The sequence below is a fragment of the Schistocerca cancellata genome, chromosome 6 (assembly GCF_023864275.1).
Source record: "Schistocerca cancellata isolate TAMUIC-IGC-003103 chromosome 6, iqSchCanc2.1, whole genome shotgun sequence".
NCBI lineage: Eukaryota > Metazoa > Arthropoda > Insecta > Orthoptera > Acrididae > Schistocerca > Schistocerca cancellata.
Window position 1 is genome coordinate 127,193,640 of NC_064631.1, and position 25,640 is coordinate 127,219,279.

The 25,640-nt window shown below is 44.9% G+C and overlaps 1 protein-coding gene across 1 annotated transcript; it reads left to right on the forward strand.

Annotated features, from left to right (window-relative positions):
* Window positions 1-5,058: 5,058 nt before the first annotated feature.
* Window positions 5,059-25,163, forward strand: LOC126088180 (trypsin alpha-like). Its single transcript, XM_049906305.1, has 2 exons — window positions 5,059-5,424; window positions 24,747-25,163. The coding sequence occupies exons 1-2, from the start codon at window positions 5,059-5,061 to the stop codon at window positions 25,161-25,163; spliced, it is 783 nt and encodes a 260-aa protein (XP_049762262.1).
* The last annotated feature ends 477 nt before the right edge of the window (window positions 25,164-25,640 follow it).

A 25,640-nucleotide genomic window follows, 5' to 3' on the forward strand; every position in this document is an offset into this window, starting at 1 on the left:
ATACACACAGCAGTGGAAAATTGACAAATAGTTGGGAACCACACATGTTGCAGCAGTGATCTACACAGCTTCAAACACAGGTCAAGTTCCTAGAGTTATTTGATAAGTTTAGCAATAAACATAATAGATACACGCAACAGAGACCTCAGACAGAACATTATGGCCACGTACCTAATAGCCGATATGTCCACTTCTGGCACGAATAACAAGGACGGCGCGTGGTGGCCTGGAAGCAATGAGGCCTTGGCAGGTCGCTGGAGGGAGTTGGCACCACAGCTGCACACAAATGTTATCTAATCACCATGAATCCCAGGGACGGGCAAGATGAGCTCTCATATAACGTTCAATCACTTTGCAGGTCTGTTGGATCCGGTTCAGATCTGGTGAGTAGCGGGGCCAGCACATCAACTGGAATTCAACAGTGTGTTTCTCAAAGCACTCCATGTCACTACTACCCTTGTGACACGGTGCATTATCTTTTTTAGAAATATCGTCATGAACCAGTATACGAAACACCATGGCCGCCATGGTGCCTTGCACGAATTCCACTGGACCCTCTGACGTCCAAGTGATTGTTCCCCAGAACATAATGGAGCCGCCGCCAGGTTGTCTCCGTCACGCAATAAAAGTGTCAAGGAGCTTTCTCCCTGGAAGACGATGGATTCGCGCCCCCCTATCGGCATCATGATGAAGGTGTCGGGATTCATCAGACCATCCGATGCTCTGTCACTGCGTCAGTGGCAACGGTCAAGTCAGCATTCACAGTCGTAGTTGCCGACTTCGTGGTGTTAAAATCGGCACACGCAGAGACCCATAGTTAGCAGAGTTTCGATGCACTGTGTCTTTGGACACACTTGTACTCCGATCATCATTAAAGTCTGATGTTAGTTCCGCCACAGTTCGTCGCCTGCCCTGTTTTACCGATCTGCCCAGCCTACGCCGTCCGACATCTGTAATGAGGGATGGCCGCCCAATCCCACGACTTCCAGACGTGGTTTCATCCTGCTTTCGCCAGGTGTTGAAGATACTCACTACAGCACTCCACCGACGCCCGACAACTCGTGCAGTTTCCGAAATGTTGGTTCCGAGCCTCCAGACCACCACAATCTGCCCTCGCTCAAACCCAGAGGGATTGCACGACATCCCCATTCTACACGTGCACGGAACATTCACTGATACTACATGCACAGCGCGTGTCTCTGACTAGCAGTCATTCCTCGCCAGGTGATTTTGCCATCACTTCATGCAATCTCCTGGTCGTTGTTTTTGGATTTCGTCTGCAAGATGTCTCAATTGTTGACAGTAAATGTCAGCAGTTATGGTTGCATCTCACGGAAGGAATTCATAGTAACCACATAATTTCTGTTCTAACATTTTCATACCTCTATCTTTTGAGGATAAGCTCTTGCCTTTGTACGGGGAGTTGCTGATTTGTTTGGACTCAATCATTCCTTTCGTTCCCTTATATTACCCATAAACACAAATTCCTCATCCCAGCAACTATGTAGTACAGGAATCGCCAGCGTCGCACGAGCCAACAAATGACGAGAAAGATGAGATACACATGTGACCACCTGCAGATTTTTGTGAGTTTAGCTTAAGGCCTGCTGTACCAACACACCTGAATTTTGAACCTCTCAATTGCTTGCAAATGTAACACCATGGTGGAATGATCACAGTTCATCACTTTTGCTAGTTCTCGAGAATACTGGCGCGTTTAAACGATCTTCATCAAACCCCGAGAGTATTTCTAAACATGATGAGTCACTAACATCTAATCAAACTCCCTAACAAGAGAAAACCGTTTTCTTGCCGTGCTATGTCTTGTGCCATTATCCCCATATAGCCCAAATGTTGTGACTGTCTCCGCTACTCTCACACCTTTACTGAATTCAAACAGATGTACACACCGGAAAAAATGGTTCAAATGGCTCTGAGCACTATGGGACTCAACTGCTGAGGTCATTAGTCCCCTAGAACTTAGAACTAGTTAAACCTAACTAACCTAAGGACATCACAAACATCCATGCCCGAGGCAGGATTCGAACCTGCGACCGTAGCGGTCTTGCGGTTCCAGACTGCAGCGCCTTTAACCGCACGGCCACTTCGGCCGGCACACACCGGAAATGTTACAATTTCTTCACTGTGCACACCTTTTTCTAGCGTCCGCAGCTCCCCTCACTATTTCCAAATAACAAATGGCCTGTGTGGTACGGCGTCTTCTAATAAAGTAGTTAACGCCTCCTGCCGCCAGACCTCGCAGGCCTTATGGATTACCAAAGATACACAAGGAAAGTGTTCCTCTGAGGCCTATTGTTAGTGCAATCTGTTCGCCCACCTACAGACTTGCTAAACATCTGGCAGGATTATTAGCACCAAAATTGGGACATTGCGAACACCATGTTGTCAACTCGCAGAAATGTGTTGAGACACTCAAGAGAATGGAGATAGGCCCAAACGACCTAATGGTTAGCCCGGACGTTGTGTCACTTTTTACGTGGGTGCCAATACAAGATACGCTGGATCTTTTGGCCCAACATTTTCCATCTGGAATCATTAAATTGTTCCATCACGTCCTAACGACAACGTACTTTTTGTACTGCGATGAATATTATGAGATGAAGGACAGCACAGCCTTGGGGTAACCACTGTCTCCAGCAGTCGCAAATTTTTTCAAGGAGCACTTTGAGGTGCAGGCTCTTCAAACTACGACATTACGGCCGTCGTGTGCACGACGAACTATATAAGACTGAGAAATGAACAATTACAATTTCTACTTTGGAAACACTGTGTACTACACCAGTAGCGTGGTCGGTGTTGTGGAAGAGGTCTGTTTATTAATCTTTCGTATTTAGAGAATTTTGACTGGGAACGAGCTAGCTATTATTAATTTATTTCATGTGAGGCCCGAATTTGTTTTAACGTTGGAAGCGAACTGTTAATGAAGTGGCGCCACGTCATTAAAATACATCATTCCACTGGTGTCCATTGTTGTGCATATCTCGGCCCAGGTAGATCCCAGTCCCAGGCCATTTCTACAAGGATGTAAAAGCTTTAACAATGAGAACCGTACAATAGGACAGCCCATCGGAGCAGTACTGGGAATTACTATCATTTTTCTAAATTAATTCGTCCTTTTAAAAGATGACAGCCTAACTTCTTATTGTCTCACATTCGGCCAGTAACATGTGCTAAATTCCAGTGGTCGTTGACTATCGCTGGAGATCCAATGTGAGACAAGCAAGTGACATATATCTTGAAATGGAAGTAGTTTTCACACCTCAGTAAGTACTTACCTCGCTGCAGAAAGTTACAGGAGGACATTAACTAAATGTATACCGATGTAAAGGGCAAAGAAGATTAGAGTCTATTACTGAGTTCATTTTCATCATTTACCTTTCGCAGCTAAATATATTATACCACCATTCTTATTGACAGTTTAGTGGTTAAGGGAGGGACGTAAGTATCAGTTACAATTTTATTTTGAATTTCCATTCCACTGATTTGAAATAATATGGCAAATTCAAACAATGTGTCTGGGTTCCAAACCATTCGCTGGCAAGTGTTCTTCCGAAATGAGCTATCGATGCATAACTTACAACCCGCTATCACCGCTTTATGTCTGACAGTACATTATCTACCCTCGAGGCTTCACAGGAGTTCTCCTGCGTACCCTGGGGGATTAGTACTCCTAGAAAAGATACTATGGAGAACGCTTCCTGTTTCACATCCTGTTTAGGTTGAATGGTGTGGGCGAAAGGCTACATCCCGTTTTATGCCCTTTTTAATCCGAGAACTACGTTTTTGGAGTTCTATTCTTATTCTTCCCTCTTGGTTCTTGTATATATTGTATATCATCCATCTTTGTCTATGGTCTACTTGTATTTTTCTCAGAATTTATAACATCTTGCATCATTTTACATTATCGAACGCTTTTTTATGTAGAGAAACTCTGTCAATGTTTCTAGATTTTTCTTAAGTTATCCTTCCATAATCAGTACAACTTGCCTCACTGGTGCGAAACTGACTATTACCTAACGAATCCTCTATTTTCTGTTCCATTCTTCTTTTTAATATTCCTGTAAGAAATTTTGATGCGATAATTGTCGCACTTACCTTACTGTCTTCTACATTACGTGGTCGACATTTGTCCAAATTCCTGATGGTATCTCTCCGGGCTTTTAGATGCCACAAACGAACTTGAATAATCGTTTGGTTGCCCCTTACCCCTCCTCCACCTTCCCACAAATGATTTCAGATATTATCGAGTGGGGAAAAGCAATAGTTAGCACACTCTCATTCGGGAGGACGACGGTTCAAACCCGCGTTCGGCCATCCTGATTTAGGATTTTCGTGATTTCCCTAAATCTGTTATGGCAAATGCCGGGATGGTTCCTTGGAAAGAGCACCGCCACTTTCGTTCTCCACACCTCCTCAGTCCGAGCATGTGCTCCGTCTCTAACGAACTCATTGTCGACGGGACATTAAACACTAACCTCATCCTCCATTTCGGAAATTCCGAAGGAATGTTATCCATCTCTTCTGCCTTGTTTCATTGCAGTTCTTCCAAACTCCTATTGAACTGTAATACTGGAACACTATGTCTTCCAATTCGATTGCCATCTCTTCATCAATCACGTCGTCAGAAACTCCTCGGCATCGTAGAGGCCTTCAATGAGCTCTTTGACCTATATCAACACTTAAGAGGGTAATTTTCAATGTGCTATTAATGTTGATTACCTTGCTTTTAACTTCATTTAAATACGTTAATATCAAAGTCCTATTATTGATACGCGGTCATTACTATTTGATAATGATTTTTCTGCTATCTAAGTTATCAAGGCTGACATCTGAGGAGTTTTAATATAGAGTAAGATAACGTCATGCAGTATTGCCGTGCAGTGATCATATGGAATTATCTTAGGGAAGGCGCGTGATTACTCTTAATGTAGAACACCTATTTACGGAAGAGATTTTTATCAGCGTTAATGAGTCCGTCCCGCCGTGAAATATAAGAAGAGCAATACAGGAGCGTTCGTAGCAAACTTGTGGTCCACCATGCTCCGTACGCTCATTGTAGCCGTGTGCGTGTTAGCTCAGGGCCTGGCGTTGCCCACCAGGGCGCGGCCCGTGTTCCTTGGCCGGGGTCGGGTCATCGGAGGCAGTGATGCCAGCATCTCTGACTACCCTTACCAGGCGTCGCTGCTGCTAGATGGCTCCCATTTCTGCGGCGCTTCCATCATTAGCGGGACCTGGACTCTCACTGCCGCCCACTGCGTCTTGGGTACGTCCGCAAGCAGGCTGGGCATGCGCGTAGGCACGACGACACGTGACAGCGGCGGCAGTGTTCACAGCGCGTCCTCCGTTACGTGGCACGAGAGTTACAATGTCTACACGAATGACTACGACATCGCAGTAGTGCAGGTGAGTCCCTTCTGCTGCATTTATTCTCTTGCAGTTGCGACGATGCGAATATGTTGGTGGAATGGTTCAAATGGTTCAAATGGCTCTGGGCACTATGGGACTTAACTGCTGCGGTCATCAGTCCCCTAGAACTACTTAAACCTAACTAACCTAAGGACATAACACACATCCATGCCCGAGGCAGGATTCGAACCTGCGACCGTAATGGTCACGCGGTTCCAGACTGTAGCTCCTTTAACCGCTTGGCTACACCGGCCGGCTTGGTGAAATGAGTTTATACACTCCTGGAAATTGAAAAAAGAACACCGTGAATTCATTGTCCCAGGAAGAGGAAACTTTATTGACACATTCCTGGGGTCAGATACATCACATGATCACACTGACAGAACCACAGGCACATAGACACAGGCAACAGAGCATGCACAATGTCGGCACTAGTACAGTGTATATCCACCTTTCGCAGCAATGCAGGCTGCTATTCTCCCATGGAGACGATCGTAGAGATGCTGGATGTAGTCCTGTGGAACGGCTTGCCATGCCATTTCCACCTGGCGCCTCAGTTGGACCAGCGTTCGTGCTGGACGTGCAGACCGCGTGAGACGACGCTTCATCCAGTCCCAAATATGCTCAATGGGGGACAGATCGGGAGATCTTGCTGGCCAGGGTAGTTGACTTACACCTTCTAGAGCACGTTGGGTGGCACGGGATACATGCGGACGTGCATTGTCCTGTTGGAACAGCAAGTTCCCTTGCCGGTCTAGGAAAGGTAGAACGATGGGTTCGATGACGGTTTGGATGTACCGTGCACTATTCAGTGTCCCCTCGACGATCACCAGTGGTGTACGGCCAGTGTAGGAGATCGCTCCCCACACCATGATGCCGGGTGTAGGCCCTGTGTGCCTCGGTCGTATGCAGTCCTGATTGTGGCGCTCACCTGCACGGCGCCAAACACGCATACGACCATCATTGGCACCAAGGCAGAAGCGACTCTCATCACTGAAGACGACACGTCTCCATTCGTCCCTCCATTCACGCCTGTCGCGACACCACTGGAGGCGGGCTGCACGATGTTGGGGCGTGAGCGGAAGACGGCCTAACGGTGTGCGGGATCGTAGCCCAGCTTCATGGAGACGGTTGCGAATGGTCCTCGCCGATACCCCAGGAGCAACAGTGTCCCTAATTTGCTGGGAAGTGGCGGTGCGGTCCCCTACGGCACTGCGTAGGATCCTACGGTCTTGGCGTGCATCCGTGCGTCGCTGCGGTCCGGTCCCAGGTCGACGGGCACGTGCACCTTCCGCCGACCACTGGCGACAACATCGATGTACTGTGGAGACCTCACGCCCCACGTGTTGAGCAATTCGGCGGTACGTCCACCCGGCCTCCCGCATGCCCACTATACGCCCTCGCTCAAAGTGCGTCGACTGCACATACGGTTCACGTCCACGCTGTCGCGGCATGCTACCAGTGTTAAAGACTGCGATGGAGCTCCGTATGCCACGGCAAACTGGCTGACACTGACGGCGGCGGTGCACAAATGCTGCGCAGCTAGCGCCATTCGACGGCCAACACCGCGGTTCCTGGTGTGTCCGCTGTGCCGTGCGTGTGATCATTGCTTGTACAGCCCACTCGCAGTGTCCGGAGCAAGTATGGTGGGTCTGACACACCGGTGTCAATGTGTTCTTCTTTCCATTTCCAGGAGTGTACATACAGGCCAAGACACAAAAAACGACGCACCACGAGGGAATTATCTGAATGGAGCGGAAATCGTAAAATGTGATGTACATGCGCAGAAAAACAAGTGATTACAATTTCAGAAAAATTCGGGAGAAAGATCTTCACCAGTTGAGCAAATCAATAATATGTAAGTCCATCTCTGAGCCTTATGCAAACAGTTATTCGGCCTGGAATTGACTGACAGTTTGTGGGTGTCCTCCTGAGGCATAACGTGCCACAATCTGTCGAACTGATTTTACAGATAGTCCAAAATCCCGAGATGTTTGGAAAGCCCTGCCCATAACGTTGCAAACGTTGTGATTTGGGGAGAGATTCGGCTACCTTGCTGGCCAATACGGGGTTTAGCAAGCACAGAGGTAAGCAGTAGGAACTCTCGTCGTATGTAGGCGACCATAATTTTACTGAGATCCAAGCGCAGGGTAGGTTACCATGAAGGGTAGAAAGGTGGGGCGTACAATTTCGTCGACATACCGCTGCACTGCAAGGGAGCTGATGATGACAACCAAAGGAGTTCTCCTATGAAAAGGGCACTCCAGAGCATGAATCCTCGTGGTCGGGTGATACGGTGGCGACAGTCAGGTTGGTATCCCACTGCCATCTGGGATGTCTCCATAACGTCTTCGGCCTGGAATGTCGTTACTGGAGTGGAACTGTCTTGAGGTCTGGGGGGTGTGGCCGTGCGGTTCTAGGGGCTTCAGTCTGGAACCGCGCGACCGCTACGGTCGCAGGTTCGAATCCTGCCTCGAGCACGGATGTGTGTGATGTCCTTAGGTTAGTTAGGTTTAAGTAGTTCTAAGTTCTAGGGGACTGATGACCACAGATGTCAAGTTCCACAGTGCTCAGAGCCATTTGAAGCATTTTTTCTTGAGCTCCGCTTCGAATTGAGCCCTGGTGACCAGCGAAGTCGGTCTGTGGTTAGCTCGGACAGCAGTGGAATACCATCCTGTCTGTCATCTAGCATGCGACTCAACAACCAGGCGTGATGGTCTGCGGTGTCACTTCTTTTCACTGCTGGAGCCCTTTGGTTTTCATCTGCAACCCCCTTCAACGGTACGTCGACGATATTGTGGGCCCCGTTTTGCTGCTGTTCCTGGTAAGCCATCCTATGCTTACTTTCTTCAAGATAATGCTCGCTCGTACGCAACGAGCGTTTTCACTGCCAGTCTTCGTGGTTTCCAAACCCTACTTTGGCCGGAAAGGTCGGCGAATCTCTTCCCAGTTGAGAATTCTTGGAACACTGTGAGCAGGGCCTCCAAACAGCTCGCTATTTTCACGATCTAGCGCACCAGTTGGATAGACTTGGGCACGACAACCCTGAGGACATCAAACAAATATAAATCAATGCCAAACTGAATAACCGGCAGCATAAGGGCCATAGGAAACTAATGCATTATTGTGAAACCCTTTCTCTTGAATAAATCATGCAATTTTTCTGAAATTGTGCGCATTTTTTTGTCTCTACATGTAGATCACATCTATAGATTTCGGGCACATTCGGATAACTCCATCGTGTGCATCTTTCGTTGCGTTAGAGTGTGTTAACTACACTGACGAGCAAAGACATTGTGACGACCGCTCGGCAAGAGATTTACTGCGGCATGGTGGCTTTACGGGTACGTCACACGTTAAGGAAAGTATAAAAGTGGAACAGAGACGACTGGCGAATCATTCTAGCAACGATATGGGCCGTGAGTAGCGAAATCCCTTCATACAAACTACTTTGGCAAGGGGCAGGTTGTTGTGGCCAGCCGCATGGAAAAGCGCATCGTGGTAACAGTGAAAGTTGTTGACTGTTCTTGCTACTGTCCTGAGTATCTATGAAAAATGATTGAAGGACGATGAACCTACGAGTAGGCGAAAGGCACGGGGCATCCATGCCTCATCGCAGTAGATGAAGGTTGGAGGCTTGTAGTTGCAGTGCAGTATAAGCCGCGATCTGTAGCATATCTGACGACAGAATTTAATGATGGTGCAGGTACAGTGTTTCGCGGCACACCATTAAGCGCACATTCAATATGAGAACCTGCAGCTGACGACGCCTATGTGTTTTTGTGTTGATTCAATGACATGATCAATTACGATTGCAGAGAACGAGGGTCCTACAGACTTGACCACGGATTAATGTAAATGTGTCTTCTGGTCAAACGAATCACGTTTCTTGTCATGTCTGGATTCACCATCTTACAGACGAACAGATGCTTGAAAACTACAACGCACCGTGTCTGCGGCTGTGGGTCGGTGGGGTCTATATATGCTTGTGGGTATTCACCTATGACGCCCAAACATCTCCAGAGCGTTGTATGTGACTCGGCCTAGCCATCTGGTAGCACTTATCTCCGGAATCGCATCAGATGTTATTGAATCCATGCCTCGCAGAATCGCCGTATTGTTGTACTGTGCATCAAAGGTGGACTAACACGCTATTAAGCAGGTGGTCCTAAAATTTTTAGGCGTGTTAGTATAAATGAGAGAACACAAAAAATTGGACAACTTAAGAGGGCTCCGTAGCCTAGGTCGCTGACGCACACCTGTGCGGCGGCTTTCGACTCCGAGGAAAGCCAGTTAGAATTTTGGTGGCGGACGAAATTTTCACTGCTAGTAATGTGGCCAGCAGGGGGGAAGGAGTGATGGTGGTGAAAAGATTCTGCTCGCCGTTCCTAACGCCAACGTCTGGATAAAATTCAAAGCGTCTCATGATGGTATGTGACACTATTGATGGTGATCCTTCCTTCGAGTGGGGACGTTACATTCGGCGGCCCTCTTGGTGTTTTTCAGCTATGTGCCGGCACTGGGATTCACCCTCCCCATTTATTTCGTTGATGATAACGTAAACCTAACACTACACTATATAAACTCTCATCAAGGTCACCCATAAGATAGGCATACACACTGGACACTTCATAACAGGTCAGAGGAGAGCAGCGGCAAGCCACCCCCACTAGGACCTTTCCATGAGTGGACTGCTGAGTTTGCTTCCCCTACAGTCATCCCTTGAGTACGTGACACTACATACATACAAAACGAGAACTCACTGATAAATTTACTACATTTCTGGTGTGGTTATTACATCATAAAATAATTCAATCAGTGTACCATGTCACTATAATGTAAGGTCTTGATGGAAGGAAGAGGAGACAGGAGTAGGTACAGTAACCCCAAAAGGGCAGGGATTGCCGGCTCTCGGTGAACATAAGCCCCGTAATCGTGGTGGGAATAAGCCAATACCCAGCCCATTGGTTGGCTGCTGCCTTGTTCGGTGAGGAATCATGGACTTGAGGCTGATGGGCAAACGCTTTTTCTAACAGAACGTCGTGTCTGGGCGCTGATAGAACGTTGGTTGGCCCTTGGCCATACAGATCAATGGCAGGGCATGGCATTCAGACCTACTGACCACTCTGCTGAAGAAGTGGACACCCTTATAGCGGAGACCATTTTGAAGACCGGTTGTGCCGTCATACCCATTCTGGCCGGATGACCATCTTTTATTTACGACATGGCAGATCTTGGGGATGGGGACTGGCATCACGTGCAGGGCCTCTCATGGCCCACATCGTCTCGAAACTTCGATTATCTCACCAGCAATAGTTGCCGCTGGCGTTGCGTAACTGCTGAGGAAGCGGCTGTCGGGAAACGCCAGGATTACGGCATCGGTCTCGTGCTTGTTCTCGCTCGTCTACAGTGTGTATCATGAACTGAGTTGCGAATAGTAGAGTCTTGTCTTGGCGGAGCATATGCTGTGCCGACGAGAAACTTCAAGTCTTAAGCATGCTTGCTGAAGGCTTACTTAGCTTCATGGGAGAGCCTATCTGTAATAAAAGATGCACTGGAGGGCGTTAGATGGACTGCAGTAATATTTATTTCTTGTAAGGCATACTTCGCGAACTATGTTATGTAAACAAAGAACAACGAAAAGACACAAGACATTATAACAAATGTGCAAAAGATAAAAAATATAGTAGTAAACAACTGATAATTATAAAGAAAATAACAGAAAATTCACAACTGGGTATTAAAATTGTTAATATTGTCAATGGTACCTGTTGTCACCATCAGAAAATCATTTTGATATCTCCCATTTATGGTCATCTCATGTGTTGGACAGTCTATCTTTCAGCGTTGCAACGAAAATTTCTGGGGACTGTGATGTTCCACTAGAAACGCAGGGTAGCTCAACGGTAGAACACTTGCACACAAAAAATAGAAGTCTCAAATTCAAGTCTCGGTCAGGCAGACAGTTTTGACAGGCCATGAAGTTTTACATCTTCCATATTTGTTCTTTTCTAGTTGACCGTGTCGCATGTAGTAGTCGTGAACTGACTGGTGTAGTTGACTAGCACAACTTTTTCGAAGTTCGGTTGGACTCTTTCGCGTCTGTCCCCTGTGCGGTTGAAATGGTAGTCAGGTTTTCATTAATTCCCATACTTATTGGTATCTGTGGATATTGAAGAACCGTGTACTCTGAAACAAGTGCAGTAGATCTCCGCGTGGCAGAATGTGGGATATGGCTTACAAGTGGAAGACGGAGGGCTCTCTGTAGCTCTAATTGTGCCCCATGTTTGATACACCGCGTTGTTCACTTTGTCGTAGACCAGTTTCACACGTTGACTGTTTAGGCATTCCAGAACATAATAGTCCTGCGTGAGGTTGCAGTATTGCCACAAATTCCCCATACCATTTGTAATTGGTTGTTTCTGCTCCTGTTGTAGTTTGCAACTTTCAGGTATTCAGCGAAGCATGGTCTCGTATCCAGGTTCAAATCGAAATTTTTCCCGGGTTTTTAAATTGTCATTTACAGCGCAAGACGTATAATAGAAGTCCGTGAATGCTACGGTCAAAGTATTACCTGGATAATAGCAAAAACGGAGCACTAATCACCCACATTTATTTTGGCGGTGCAAAGCTCCGCGGAGAACGTTTCATTATAGTTACGAGAACGATATCATCACGTTCTGGTTCTGTAGTCATATAACTCTACAAAATGAAAATTTGTTTTTAGTCTGAGATACTCACTGCCAAAGCAGCTATTCTCAGGGGCTACCGAATATTCAATAAAGAATACGTAAGGGTTGCATAGACGTTACATATCATAATACACTGAAAGACACCAGAAAAATAATCAACTGTTTATAGAAATCCTTTTGTGTTTGCTGTGGTTTCCAGTCCGAAGATTGGGTGAAGCTACTATCCACGTTAGTCTATCCTATGCAAGTCTTTTCAGATCTGTATAAATTCTAAATCCTAAATGTATTACATTCTGCTTACTATTATCAAATGTTAAAGTCCCTTTATAAATTCTACCGCGTGCCCCCTCCCCACATCTCTCTCCGTTTGTACACTGAATCCTTCTAGATGTGTCCTGTTAACATACCCGTTTTTCCCACACATTTCTGTCGTTACGGATTTTTCATTTCATAGAATTACCAATTTCTGTTGCCCAAAAACCATCCTCAGATCTGATTGTATGGATGACAGGGCGTTATCTTCTGACGTAACACATAAATCGTGCTATTTAGCTGGTCTCTTTTCACTGGTACGACAATATCTGTGGATGGTAAACCGAAATCGGTCGTTTCTAAAATGCTACGAATCTGTGTGAACCGTAAAATCTGTTCTAAATGAAATTCTTTTAATTCGTTACTTAAGTCAATTTCTTCACTAAAATATTACGGGAGATAAGTAGTGACTCACTTGGGAATGCTAGAATTTCTACTACTGTATGACTCACAGTCGACAGCATGTAGCAGACATTACTCTCGATGCTGCTCAGAGCAGGAATACCGTGGCTCCAGTAAACCCCTTAGACAAAATTCCTACGCGGGATCTTAGACGAACCATTGTTCAAGTAAAGAAGTGCCACATTGCGAAATTTTAGATGTTGATGCTATGTTCCAGCAAGAAAGATTTCATAGGGAGTACTATTAACTTACTCAGTGCGTGTGGCAGTAAAATTTAAGGGGCTCCGGAAAGGTTCAAAACCATGAAAAGTTCAATTTTTACTTTTTTGCGTTTTCTGAATCTGCAGACTGTTACCTTTTAATAGATATATAATTTATTCAATTCCGAAGACTACAACTATTTTTAAATTTTTTTTTGAAATGTGTTCTACATGGGCGTGACCCACTGTGGCGCTGTTAAACTGCTGTCAAATGGTGTTATTATTAACGTCCGTGTTCATCAGGTACATTTTAGTGATGTGAGATAAAGTATGTGTTGTGGCTAACCTGTGATGGTTCAATATATATCGCTGGTGTGATTGTCGATTGTTTCATGTTTATTTACTCTGTCGTTATCTCGAAAATATTCGTAATTAATTCTGTTTCTTGAGTCTCTGTTTTGTTGAAGTATAATAATGAGTAAAAGTAAAGTTATTAGAAATCCTCTGAAGGCTTTTAAGAAAAGGAGAAATGTTGGAAAGCCAAAGGTATGTGTTATTACTGTAAATAATAACATTCTAACATGGTACGAGCGATGCTTGCTTTAGACAAGGAACGCCTTCGGGCTGCAGACAGGGCTGTAAAGAGTCTAGAAATACAAGCAAGAGTAATCAGGAGGAGGAACAAGAGGAAGCTGGAGGAGGAGTTTGCAGAGGATGAAGATAATCCATCCTATGGACTTGGAATGCACTAAAAAGTTAATCCAATCTTTGTCGCTCGATTCCCAAAACTTTTATTTTCTCATACTAATTACATGTTTTCTAAGGATCTTCCAAACATATTTGTTTCAAACTTTCAGTAAATGTTACACAGTACCTTCTGCATAATTTAACACAGCTTTTTTCCAAAAAACTGTATATTTTTGAATATATAAATAAAAAATTGCAAAAAAATGTTGTGAATTTTCATTACAATTGAAAAAAAATCATCTTTAATAACTGAACTAAAATTTTGTAAAATCCCTGTGTTAAGTTGTAGCCCATATTCCAATAAATAATCTGTAAAAAGTTCAACTTCCTACCTCAAATACTTTGTGAGGAAAGATGTAATTTATAAGCGTTATTTTAACATTGCAAGTATAGGGCGTTGCGGAGCCCCTTAAGCACATTGATGAACGCCACTTTCATTACCGGCCCTGATATTTACGAGAGATGTTCCTAAAGTAGAACAGTTTAATGGGAACTGACACTGACCACGGAATCGATCGTACCTACATCCACGTTTACTCAGCAAACCACTGTGAAGTGCGTCACAGTACTTTCCAGTGTGTCGGTTACTAGTGCACTAGGTCTTCCTGAAATTACGTTCACATATGGACAGTGGGAAGACTGATTGCTTAAAATATGAGGCTAACGGGCCTTATCTTGCCTTCGTGATCTTTAATGGGAGGCAGTAGTATAGTCCTAGATTCCTCACATAGAACTTTGTAAGGGATAGTTGGACACTACCTCCAAGCATCTTCCAGTTCATTTTTTCAGCATTACCGCGACGCTCACCCGTGGATCGAACTTCCCAGTGACCATTCGAGCTGCTTTTCTCTGTATACACTCAATATTGCCTGTTAGTTCTGTTTTGTACTTGTTCTACAGCCTTGACCAAGATTTCAAGATAGCGTGTGTAGTGAAGGTGGAGGGGGCAGAAAGGGAAGATACCGATGATATCAACAGCTTCGTGACATTATGCGAAATCAGCAGCGACGATTGAAAATGTGTGCCACACCTAGACGTGAACCTAGGACTACCTGCTTACTAGGCAACTGCGTTTAACACCGTGCCACCGGATACACTGTTAATCACAAAATCGTTCAAATGGCTCTGAGCACTATGGGACTTATCGTCTGATGTCATCAGTCCCCTAGATCTTAGAACTACTTAAACCTAACTAACCTAAGGACATCACACACATCCATGGCCGAAGCAGGATTCGAACCTGCGACGTAGTAGTCACGCGGTTCCGAACTGAAGCTCCTAGAACCGCTCGGTCACAGACGCGCGAACTTTCTCATCGGACTCCTTCACGCATCCTTCTTCTCACCTAGCACCAAGACACACCCGCCGTCCCTTGCCAAGATGGCTGCCATGTCGGTATTCTTGTTAAAGTGCTTCGTGTTAATGTAATTTTTTGTGATAACTCTGAAGGTATTTCGACAGTGTGCAGTGTGAAAGTGACTAACAACTAAAGGTACTGTACTCAGACCGAAAACCTAGAACTTATTGTCCAGAATTAGCTATAAACATACATTATGCATGATGGATTAGTGCATTTTACCTAGAGTGCAAAATTAATTAACACAGCAAGTTTTTTCTATTACTTCATATTTCAGACTATCTGGACAAAATAGTTATAGTCCACATTGTCTTGATTTGCTGTCATAAAATTGTGCATGCTTCGGTGAAAGTTTTTAGGTTATGTGTGGTACATAAATCGAACTTTCGGCATGGTATATAAATCGAATTTTCAACGTGCTACATAAATCGAACTTCTTTCGTGGTACCTCAATCGAACTTTCTCCGTGGTACATAGATCGAACGATTGTCGTGGTACGCAGATCTAACTAGTTGTTGTAGTGTGGTTAGGTGAAACTGATTATTGGGCAAGAACTTGTATAATGTTAATTGCGTTACACTTACCTTGTGACTTCCTGGCATCTACGTAGATAGTGTAGACGCTGGAGAAGACCACTTGGTCTGAATTAGCGGCGGTCGTGGCCAGCCCGATTGTGGGAAGTGCTACACCTAAGCTTATAATGATGGCGGTTTCAGAGGGAAAGAGCGCTGTATCTAGGCGTCGCATTTCTGTAGATATGTCGGAACCATGGACGCGACTCAGGAAAAAATTGCTGTGGTTGAAGACTTCATGGGTGAGTTGACAAGTGAATTACGGCAGAAGAAAACGTCGACAGCGATAGCAGACAGGATTAAAAATAAGATTTGGACCTTTGTCTTGACTCAGTCCAGGTTAGAAGGCCAAATTGAGGAGCTCAGGTTAGAAAACCAAAGGCTGAGGAATGAGCTTGCCACTGCCAATGCCCCTGATGCACAGGAGAGAATACAACGCATGGAGACGGAACTGAAAAGTCTTAAGGAGGAGAATACACGATTGAGAGAGAGTAAGCCAGCCACATTGTCTTTTGCCGGTGTTGCGGCAGCTGTGCCAAAAAAGGTAAACTCAACTGAAATGAAGATTGAAGAAGTCAGTGCCAAACAGACAAGTGTTCTCTTCTTCGAAGGCACAGCCAATCAGGATTCTAAGACTGTTAGAGAGACAGTAACTAAGACCATCAATCCGAAATTAGACAAAGTCAAAATTAAAGCTATCAGTTCGACGGCAAATACCGTCATCATGGAAACTGAGACGGCAGATGACAAGCGCAAGGTTACTGAAAAGACAGCTGCGCTGCAGAATATTAAATGTGAAGAGCCAAGGAAGCTGCGACCTCTCTTAGCAGTTTACCAGGTTCCAACAACACTGACAAATGAGGAATTTCTAGACGAACTCTGTGAGATAAACCTCAGCGAGCATGTTTCCCCTGAGGAGTTTCACGTTGAGGTAGCTGCGAAGTTTAAGACGAGACCTAAAGGTGAACGTACGGTAAACAACATTATTGAAGTCACGCCGAGAATTCGTTGTCTTCTGTTGCAAAAGGATAGAGTTTACATCCAATTTGAAGACCTAAGAGTTAGAGAATTTGTTGCTGTCCAGAAGTGTTTTAGGTGTTGGGGTCTGGGACATTCCACCGGGCACTGCGACAGAGAACAAGTATGTGCAAAATGTGGGAAGACCGCCCACAACAGGTCAGAATACAAAGAGCAGACGGTAGTTGGGTGTATTCCATGCCATCACAGGATGAGGGTATGTAAAAAAAGCTGGGGGTTCAGACTCTCAAACCTTCAGACAACTTAACGAAAGGCAGACCCAACGTACAGATTACGATTTGAGTAATGTCAACTAAGCCTAATTCTGAAATGTTTAGGGACTACACAAACAATCAGCATACTCAGCGGAGATACAGGTCACCGTCTACGAGAGCCAGAGCTTGGCGACGTGCAGTGGCATGGAGAAGACAAACGAGTATTTTAGCACAGGGAGGAGGAGATACAGCACAAGAATCAGTTTTCGCGGCCATTCAAAACAAATAATTTCGTCATGACCGACATGTTACATGATGCATGCATTCATGGAGCAATGGAGTATCGTCTTGAGCGAGAAGTTAAGCATGAGTTGTTTCAGTGGGCAATGCTCCATTTAGCCTCGTTATTTAGTATAGTGGAGTTGGAGGCTCAACTTCAAGTGGAGGACAGTGATAATAACCCAGCATCAGCTTCGGACAACTTCTCAACTGCGAAATTCTCCCTGCATCCTTCGCAGCCGGCAATGAGTGAGAATGGGTACTTTGTAACTGACTGTCATGAGGGGTTATCTACAGTGTCACGTGAATACGATGTGTCTAAATGTGAGTCTTACATCAAACCTGTTCGCTTTATCTATGGAGGTACCACACATGATGGATCTAACGATGAGTTGGTGTCCAGAAGTAATTATGCAAATTCTCAGGGTCCTACAAACAAGAAAATAGAAACAGACAAAGTACGCAGTGAAGGACAGGACATCGAAGATAAATAGAAGAATACTGAAACTCTTCACTGCGTGGACTTACAGAATGGTACAGATGGGGAACCAAGACCTGAGGAGCAGGAAATTCCTACCGTGCCATCCAAATATACCGTTGACTCAGTGGATTACTGTGACTTAGACAATAAGATTAGACTCACTAGGGTAGAAAATAAGAACATATTTCAAACTGCACTACGTCTGGTGCCGCGGTTGACTCACCCTGAGGGTAATACAGTTTGTTACCCAACGACAGAAGAGACAGATTGCATGATAATAAGGGTAGGAAACTTGCCAACTGACAAAAAGGAACTTTGTAAATTGTTGGCTGTGGTGTGTACGCATCGTGGCGAGGGGCTAAACTTGCATAATGTATACAAAGACCTGGTTCGTGCCCATGGCAGAGTGTATTTCGACCCTAAGGGAACTACTGCTAGGTGTTTTGTATTCACCAAGTATTCATCGTGAAATTTATACAACTTAATTGTATGAGAATTAGACTGGTTATGGCAGAAGTGGGTAGATTGATTGATGACGCTGGAGCACAAATTGCCTGTCTTCAGGAGCCTTATATCTATGGCGGTAAGATTCCCGGATTGCCAACGCATTGCACGACAATCACAGGAACAAATGGTGCTAATGCGGCAATTGTGATAACAAATGGGAAGATCAAAGTCACGCGTATTGCACAACTGTCTTCTGAGCACGTTGTGACCATTGAGGCCTTAATAAGGGGAGACTTCTGGATAATCTCCTCAATTTATGCTCAGTACCCCTTGGATATTGAGCCCTTTCTTGACAATATTAGGAACATAGTCAATTTTTTCCAGACAGAGAAAATTACTGATTTTGGCAGATATAAACGCTAAATCCACACTGTGGCATGTTGACAGGACAGATACAAGGGCGCTTCTAGTGAATGATCTTGTAAATGAGTGTCAGCTGGTAGTATTGAATAAAGAAGGGCATGGGCCCACATATAGGGGCAATGCTGGTGGCACTAGTAATATAGATATATCCCTTGCGAATGAACTAGCTTGTCCCCATGTCGTGGCCTGGCGGATCTGCGATGGTGCTTCACAAAGTGACCATAACATGATTACTATAGAGGTGGATAATTCTTATCACTCAAATGTACAGGCAGCTTCATCATGTCACCCGCGATTAGTGTTTGAGAAGGCTAACCTGGAGACCTTGTTTAAAGTAACAGATAGTTTCAACATGAATGAAGTTCAAGGGAGTGTGTATTTCAGAGCTCACTTCCTGGTAGACGTGCTGCAACAGGCGCTGGTTAGTGCCATTCCGTCTGTGAGTGGAGGAAGACAACCTCGTTTCCCCTGGTCCCGACAGTTGACAACACTAAGGAAGAAACTCGAAATGCCAAGCGATATTACCAACTAGCAAAGACATATAATGAGAGGCATATAAGGCTGCAACTGTATCTGGCTGCCAAAAATAGATACAAGAATGAACCACAGAAGACAAGACAGATTCATTCGGACAAGTTTGTCAAAACAAATCTGTCTAAAGACATCTGGGGCGAGCCATACAGAGTGCAAACAGAACGTGTCAAGTAACCTCTGATTATGTCAACACTGCGGCAGGCAGATGGACGTAAGACGGATGGATGACGGCGTACGGCAGAATTTCACCTGCATAGGCTGCTTCCTGACGATTTTACTTAAAAAAGCGGATAAAGTGTCACTAGAAGCCTTCCTAAGAGACAAACTCCATTCCTTCCGAACTGACTATGCAAATGTAGACAAGATGTGGCTCAAATTCTAAGATATAGTAGCAACAGCAAGTGAGAGATTCATACCTCATAAATAGGTAAGAGATGGAACAGATCCGCCATGGTACACGAAACAGGTCCGAACGCTGTTGCAGAGGCAACGGAAAAAGCATGCGAAGTTCAGAAGAACGCGAAAACCCGAACATCGGCTAAAATTTACAGACGCACGAAATTAGGCACGGACTTCAATGCGAGATGCCTTTAATCGGTTCCACAACGAAACATTGTCTCGAAATTCGGTAGAAAATCCGAAGAAATTCTGGTCGTACGAAAAGCACACAAGCGGCAAGACGCAGTCAATACCTTCGCTGCGCAGTGTCAATGGTACTGTTACCGACGACAGTGCCGCTAAAGCGGAGTTATTAAACGTAGTTTTCCGAAATTCCTTCACCACGGAAGACGAATGGAATATTCCAGAATTTGAAACATAAGCAGCTGCTCACATGAGTTTCTTAGAAGTAAACACCTTAGGGGTTGCGAAGCAACTCAAATCGCTTGATACGGGCAGGTCTTCAGGTCCAGATTGAATACCGATTAGGTTCCTTTCAGATTACGCTGGTAGAATAGCTCTCTACTTAACAATCATGTACAACCGCTCCTCAGCGATAGATCTGTACCTACAGATTGGAAAATTTCGCAGGTCGCACCAGTGTTTAAGAAGGGCAGTAGGAGTAATCCATCGAACTACGCACCTATATCATTGACGTCGGTTTGCAGTAGGGTTTTGGAGCATATACTGCATTCAAACATCATGAATCACCTCGAAGGGAACGATCTATTGGTACTCAATTAGCATGGTTTCAGACAACATCATTCTTGTGCCACGCAGCTAGCTCTTTATTCGCACGAAGTAATGGCCGCTATCGACAGGGGATCTCAAGTTGATTCCGTATTTCTAGATTTCCGGAAAGCTTTTGACACCGTTCCTCACAAGCGACTTCTAATCAAGCTGCGGACCAATGGGGTATCGTCTCAGTTGTGGGACTGGATTCGTGATTTCCTGTCAGGATGGTCGCAGTTCGTAGTAATAGACGGCAAATCATCGAGTAAAACTGAAGTGATATCAGGTGTTCCCCAGGGAAGCGTCCTGGGACCTCGGCTGTTCCTGATCTATATAAATGACCTGGGTGACAATCTGAGCAGTTCTCTTAGGTTGTTCGCAGATGATGCTGTAATTTACCGTCTAGTAAGGTCATCCGAAGACCAGTATCAGTTTGCAAAGCGATTTAGAAAAGATTGCTGTATGGTGTGGCAGGTGGCAGTTAACGCTAAATAACGAAAAGTGTGAGGTGATCCACATGAGTTCCAAACGAAATCCGTTGGAATTCGATTACTCGATAAATAGTAAAATTCTCAAGGCTGCCAATTCAACTAAGTACCTGGGTGTTAAAATTACGAACAACTTCAGTTGGAAAGACCACATAGATAATATTGTGGGGAAGGCGAGCCAAAGGTTGCGTTTCATTGGCAGGACACTTAGAAAATGCAAGTCCACTAAAGAGACAGCTTATACGACACTCGTTCGTCTTCTGTTAGAATATTGCTGCGCGGTGTGGGATCCTTACCAGGTGGGATTGACGGAGGACATCGAAAGGGTGCAAAAAATGCAGCTCGTTTTGTATTATCACGTAATAGGGGAGAGAATGTGGCAGATATGATACGCGAGTTGGAATGGAAGTCATTAAAGCAAAGACGTTTTTTGTCGCGGCGAGATCTATTTACGAAATCTCAGTCACCAACTTTCTCTTCCGAATGCGAAAATATTTTGTTGAGCCCAACCTACATAGGTAGGAATGATCATCAAAATAAAATTGGAGAAATCAGAGCTCGAACAGAAAGGTTTAGGTGTTCGTTTTTCCCGCGCGCTGTTCTGGAGTGGAATGGTAGAGAGATAGTATGATTGTGGTTCGATGAACCCTCTGCCAAGCAGTTAAATGTGAATTTCAGAGTAATCATGTAGATGTAGATGTAGATGTAGATGTAGATGATGAAATAGAGGATGACGTTTACCATCATGATCTTCGCAGGCAAATTGGTGAAGAATACGTCAACGACCTAGCTATCATTCCGTTTGCGCAGGAAGAGGTTGCATTGGCATTTCAAAACTTCAAAAACAAGAAGGCCCCTGGCCCGGATGGTGTGCATGCTGAGACCGTGAAGGCTGCTGCCCCTGTCATTGTTCCGTACCTGACAAAATTGTTTAACGATTGCCTGCTGGATGGTGGAGTTCCGGCCACATGGAAATCGGCTAGTGTCATATTTATTAAAAAAATCGGAGGATAAAGACCCGACGGGTGCCAAGACGTACAGGCCAATCTGCCTACTAAACATCTTAGGAAAACTGCAGGAGAGACTATAGTGCGATAGACTTCAGACTCACCGGCAGCTGAGGGCCTATCACCCCATCGGTTTGGCTTTTACCCGAAGAAATCTACTGAAGATGCAATTAACAGAGCAATTAATATTACCAAGAATACGGACTACAGTTATGTTCTGGCAGTGTGCATAGACTTTTCAGGTGCTTTTGACAATCTGTGGTGGCCTGCCCTGTTCGCAAGATTGCGGGACCCGCAAATTCCAGCTGCATTGTACGCAAACTTTCTTGAATACTGCAGACATCGGACGGTAGAATGAAGGGCAGGGAATCAGACGGTTGTCAAAAGGATATCCAAGGGTTGCCCTCAAAGCTCCATCTGTGGTCCCATTTTTTGGGACATTGTAATCGAACCACTGCTGGACATGATAGATCAGGATAGGAGGGCCTCAGGGGTTGTTGCTTATGCTGACGACCTAATGGTGTTAGTATCAGCAAACTCTCGGAAACAACTAGAGATTATGACTACTGACTTGCTTCATGACATTACTGATTGATGCAAGAAAAACAAAGTGCCTGTGGCTGCGAATAAGACTGTGTATATGCTCCTAAAGGGTCAGCTGCTCCGTAACCCAGTCATTAAACTTCATGACGTGTCACTCAAACGACAAGAGGTAGCGCAGTATTTAGGGCTTTATTTGGATGAGAAGCAGTCTTTCGTACCACATGCAAGAATAATGACAGAAAAAGAATTGAGTATTATGCATAAAGTGGCGAGAGTGAACAGTGCCTCCATTAGGCTGCCGCTGAACGTCATGAGAGCGTATCACACCGCGTTATTTGAATCTATTACAAGCTTTGCAGCTAGTGTCAGGGCGCATCGGCTGCACCTAGGTACCCACGTAAACATTGTTAGGCGTGGCCAACGGAGTGTTCTGCTCCGATCGTCAGGGGCGTTCAGTACCACTTCCATCGAAGCCTTGTGTGTTGTACTAGGTGTATAGCCAGTTGATCTTACCATCAGGCAACGTGCGGCAGCCTTACTGGTTGAGGAAAGGGGAAGAAGGGAAGGTGAGAGATATTACGGGGCAAAAGCTAAGGAACATGAAGGATTTTAGAGACTGGAAGCTACAGACATGACAGTCAGAATGGGAACCGACAGACAAAGGAGACGAGTGTACAAATTTTTTCCTGATGCACGTGAGAGACTAAGATTGCGACACTGTGATCCTACGCGCGGTATGGTCCATTTCCTGACGGGTCATGGACCATATCCTGCGCTTTTACAACGAGTGGGATTAAGAGAGAGAGATGTATGTGTGTGTGGTCAAGTCGGTACACCGGAACACGTCGTCCTACACTGTCACAAGCTTTCAACGACACGAGAACTAACTTTTAGCGAGGACTTATATAATTTAATAAGACAGCAGGGTGAGTGGGTGAGGCAGAATAATTTATGCAACGACTTTTCAAATTTACTCCACGAACAGTTCAGGGAGGATCGGCCTTATGCACAGGTCAGACTGGCTGCACAGGTTAGGCAGCATCAATGGAGGGACACCGACACAGACTCAAATTCAGACTGAGACTCAGATTCAGCTGTGGACGAGGATATGGTATGAAGGTTCTGGCATCCCAAGAGCGACTGGCTCGAAGTCCGTTCCGAGCCCTCGCACATGGGTGTGCATGCATACCAGTAGACGTGTATTAATAATTCACATAATTGTATAACCACTATGTATTGCTTAAAATTATTCCTGTTTTGATAACTAATCTTAATGTGAACTGTACTGGCATTTTTTGTGCAATGTTTTTGTAACAAATGTTAATGTAATTCTAAGATTAAAAATTAGTATACCCTTCTCAAGAAAACGGTAGTATATATAATTCTTGTTTTCTTGTATGATTACTAATACTTTATGCTTCTTGTTTGGAATAGAGTAACGACCATATATAGAGGTTCAACCGTACAAAGGCCACGTCCACTATGACAGGCTAGAGGATTTGCCGAGCCCTCATGTGGGTGTGGCTCACCGTGGAATCAGAGCTTAAAGTTATCGTACATGTTTCACTTCCATACATGGTTACACTCCATACAAATACTTTCAGAAACGACTTCCTGACACTTAAATCTATAGTCGATTTTAACAAATTTCTCTTCTTCAGAAACGCTTTCCTTGCCATTCTTGTTTTGTCCGTCTGCTAAGGAAGTAGATCTTAAGTTGACAAATCATCTTATGTAAATTTTATTCTTGTTTGATTTTGTATATTTCTTAAATTTCAAACATTTTAAATTGTTTTATAGAGTTTCTTTGTATTAACAATATATACAAAAAAAGGAGTAGTAAACAGAGTAAGGTTAGTGACACACCGTGCAAGAAATCTGGTCCGCCTCCACGTGGCTAGGGACGGGCAACGGTGTGAGAACTTTTATGACCATCTTAAAGTTCTCACACCGGCTGAGAGACCATGAGTGACACTAACGCTACATATTGTAGTAGCAGTACAATCCACCATAGCTACTAGACGGTGGGTTTCCCTGTAAGTTAAATGAAAAAAAGTCTCTTTCTATGTCGTGCATGCTCGATAATTTTAGATTCCCGCTGGAGGTCAAACGTAAATGGGCTTCCGCTCTGACGGTTTTGGATTCATAGCACATCGAGGTGTGACAATTAGATGAATGAGTGATGTATGTTCTTTTGGAGAAGTCACTCATATAATTCTGGGATGGGTTGTACGCTTGTTTTGTCTCCATATTAGATGGATGTATTCTCCTTGTTTGATACCAAGGAACTGTGCTTTGCCTAACTATTTTACCGATAATTATGTCAATGTCATGGTTCCATTTAATATCCTTACAACGTGATACAGCCAGGAGTTTGCATGAGTTTAGAGAGTGAATTCAGTAGCGAGGTGAACGTTTCGTAACCGTTTTCAGATCTCTGACTCCTTCCCCCTGGGAGCTAACGTGCAGGTTGTGAGTCTGCCTGCCGCGAATTACGACCCACCTGGCGGCCTCGCTGCCACGCTCACCGGCTGGGGCTCGGTGCAGTTCAACGGCGGCGTGGTGGACACCCTCCAGAAGGTGGACCTCAGCGTCATGGACCGGCAGGCGTGCCAGAGCTACATGGACTCGACGCCGGCGCCGCCGCTCGAGGTGACGCAGCGCATGGTGTGCGCCGGCGAGGCGGGGCGAGCTGCGTGCCAGGGCGACTCCGGGGGCCCGTTGGTGAGCGCCGGGACGCAGGTCGGCGTCGTCTCGTTCGGCATGTACGCCGCCTGCGAGAGCTCCGGCACAGTCTTTGCCAACGTCGGCAACCTGCGGGCCTGGATTACCAGCAAGACCAACGTCTAGCTGTCTAATAACAAATACTCAGACACATTTACAACTCGGCTGTGTTACTCACTCCCCATCCTCACAGCCGTACTTCTGCCAGAAAGTTTCATATCAGCGCACACTCCGCTGCAGAGTGAAAATCTCATTCTGGAAACATCTGTCCAACTACCCAAAAAATTTATATCACTGTAAGTGTTTCGTTTTATTGACATAAAAAGACCCTCAATTGTCTGAAATTGAATACATTTCCATTTTCGGTTTGCTTTGACAATCTAATATCCGTTTAATTATTTATATTTTCTATTACCCGTCACATTCATTTATTCAAATTAGCATATTGCGATTCATTCAAAGCTCGTTTCCAATAACTGCGTTAAGTGCGTGCTGTTTGTGACTGTTACAGAGTGGCAAAACTGCCATAAGCTACCGTAAACTGACCTAAGCAAGCGTAGACTACGACAGTGTGCCTAGCAGCACTGATCACTTGAGATCGTA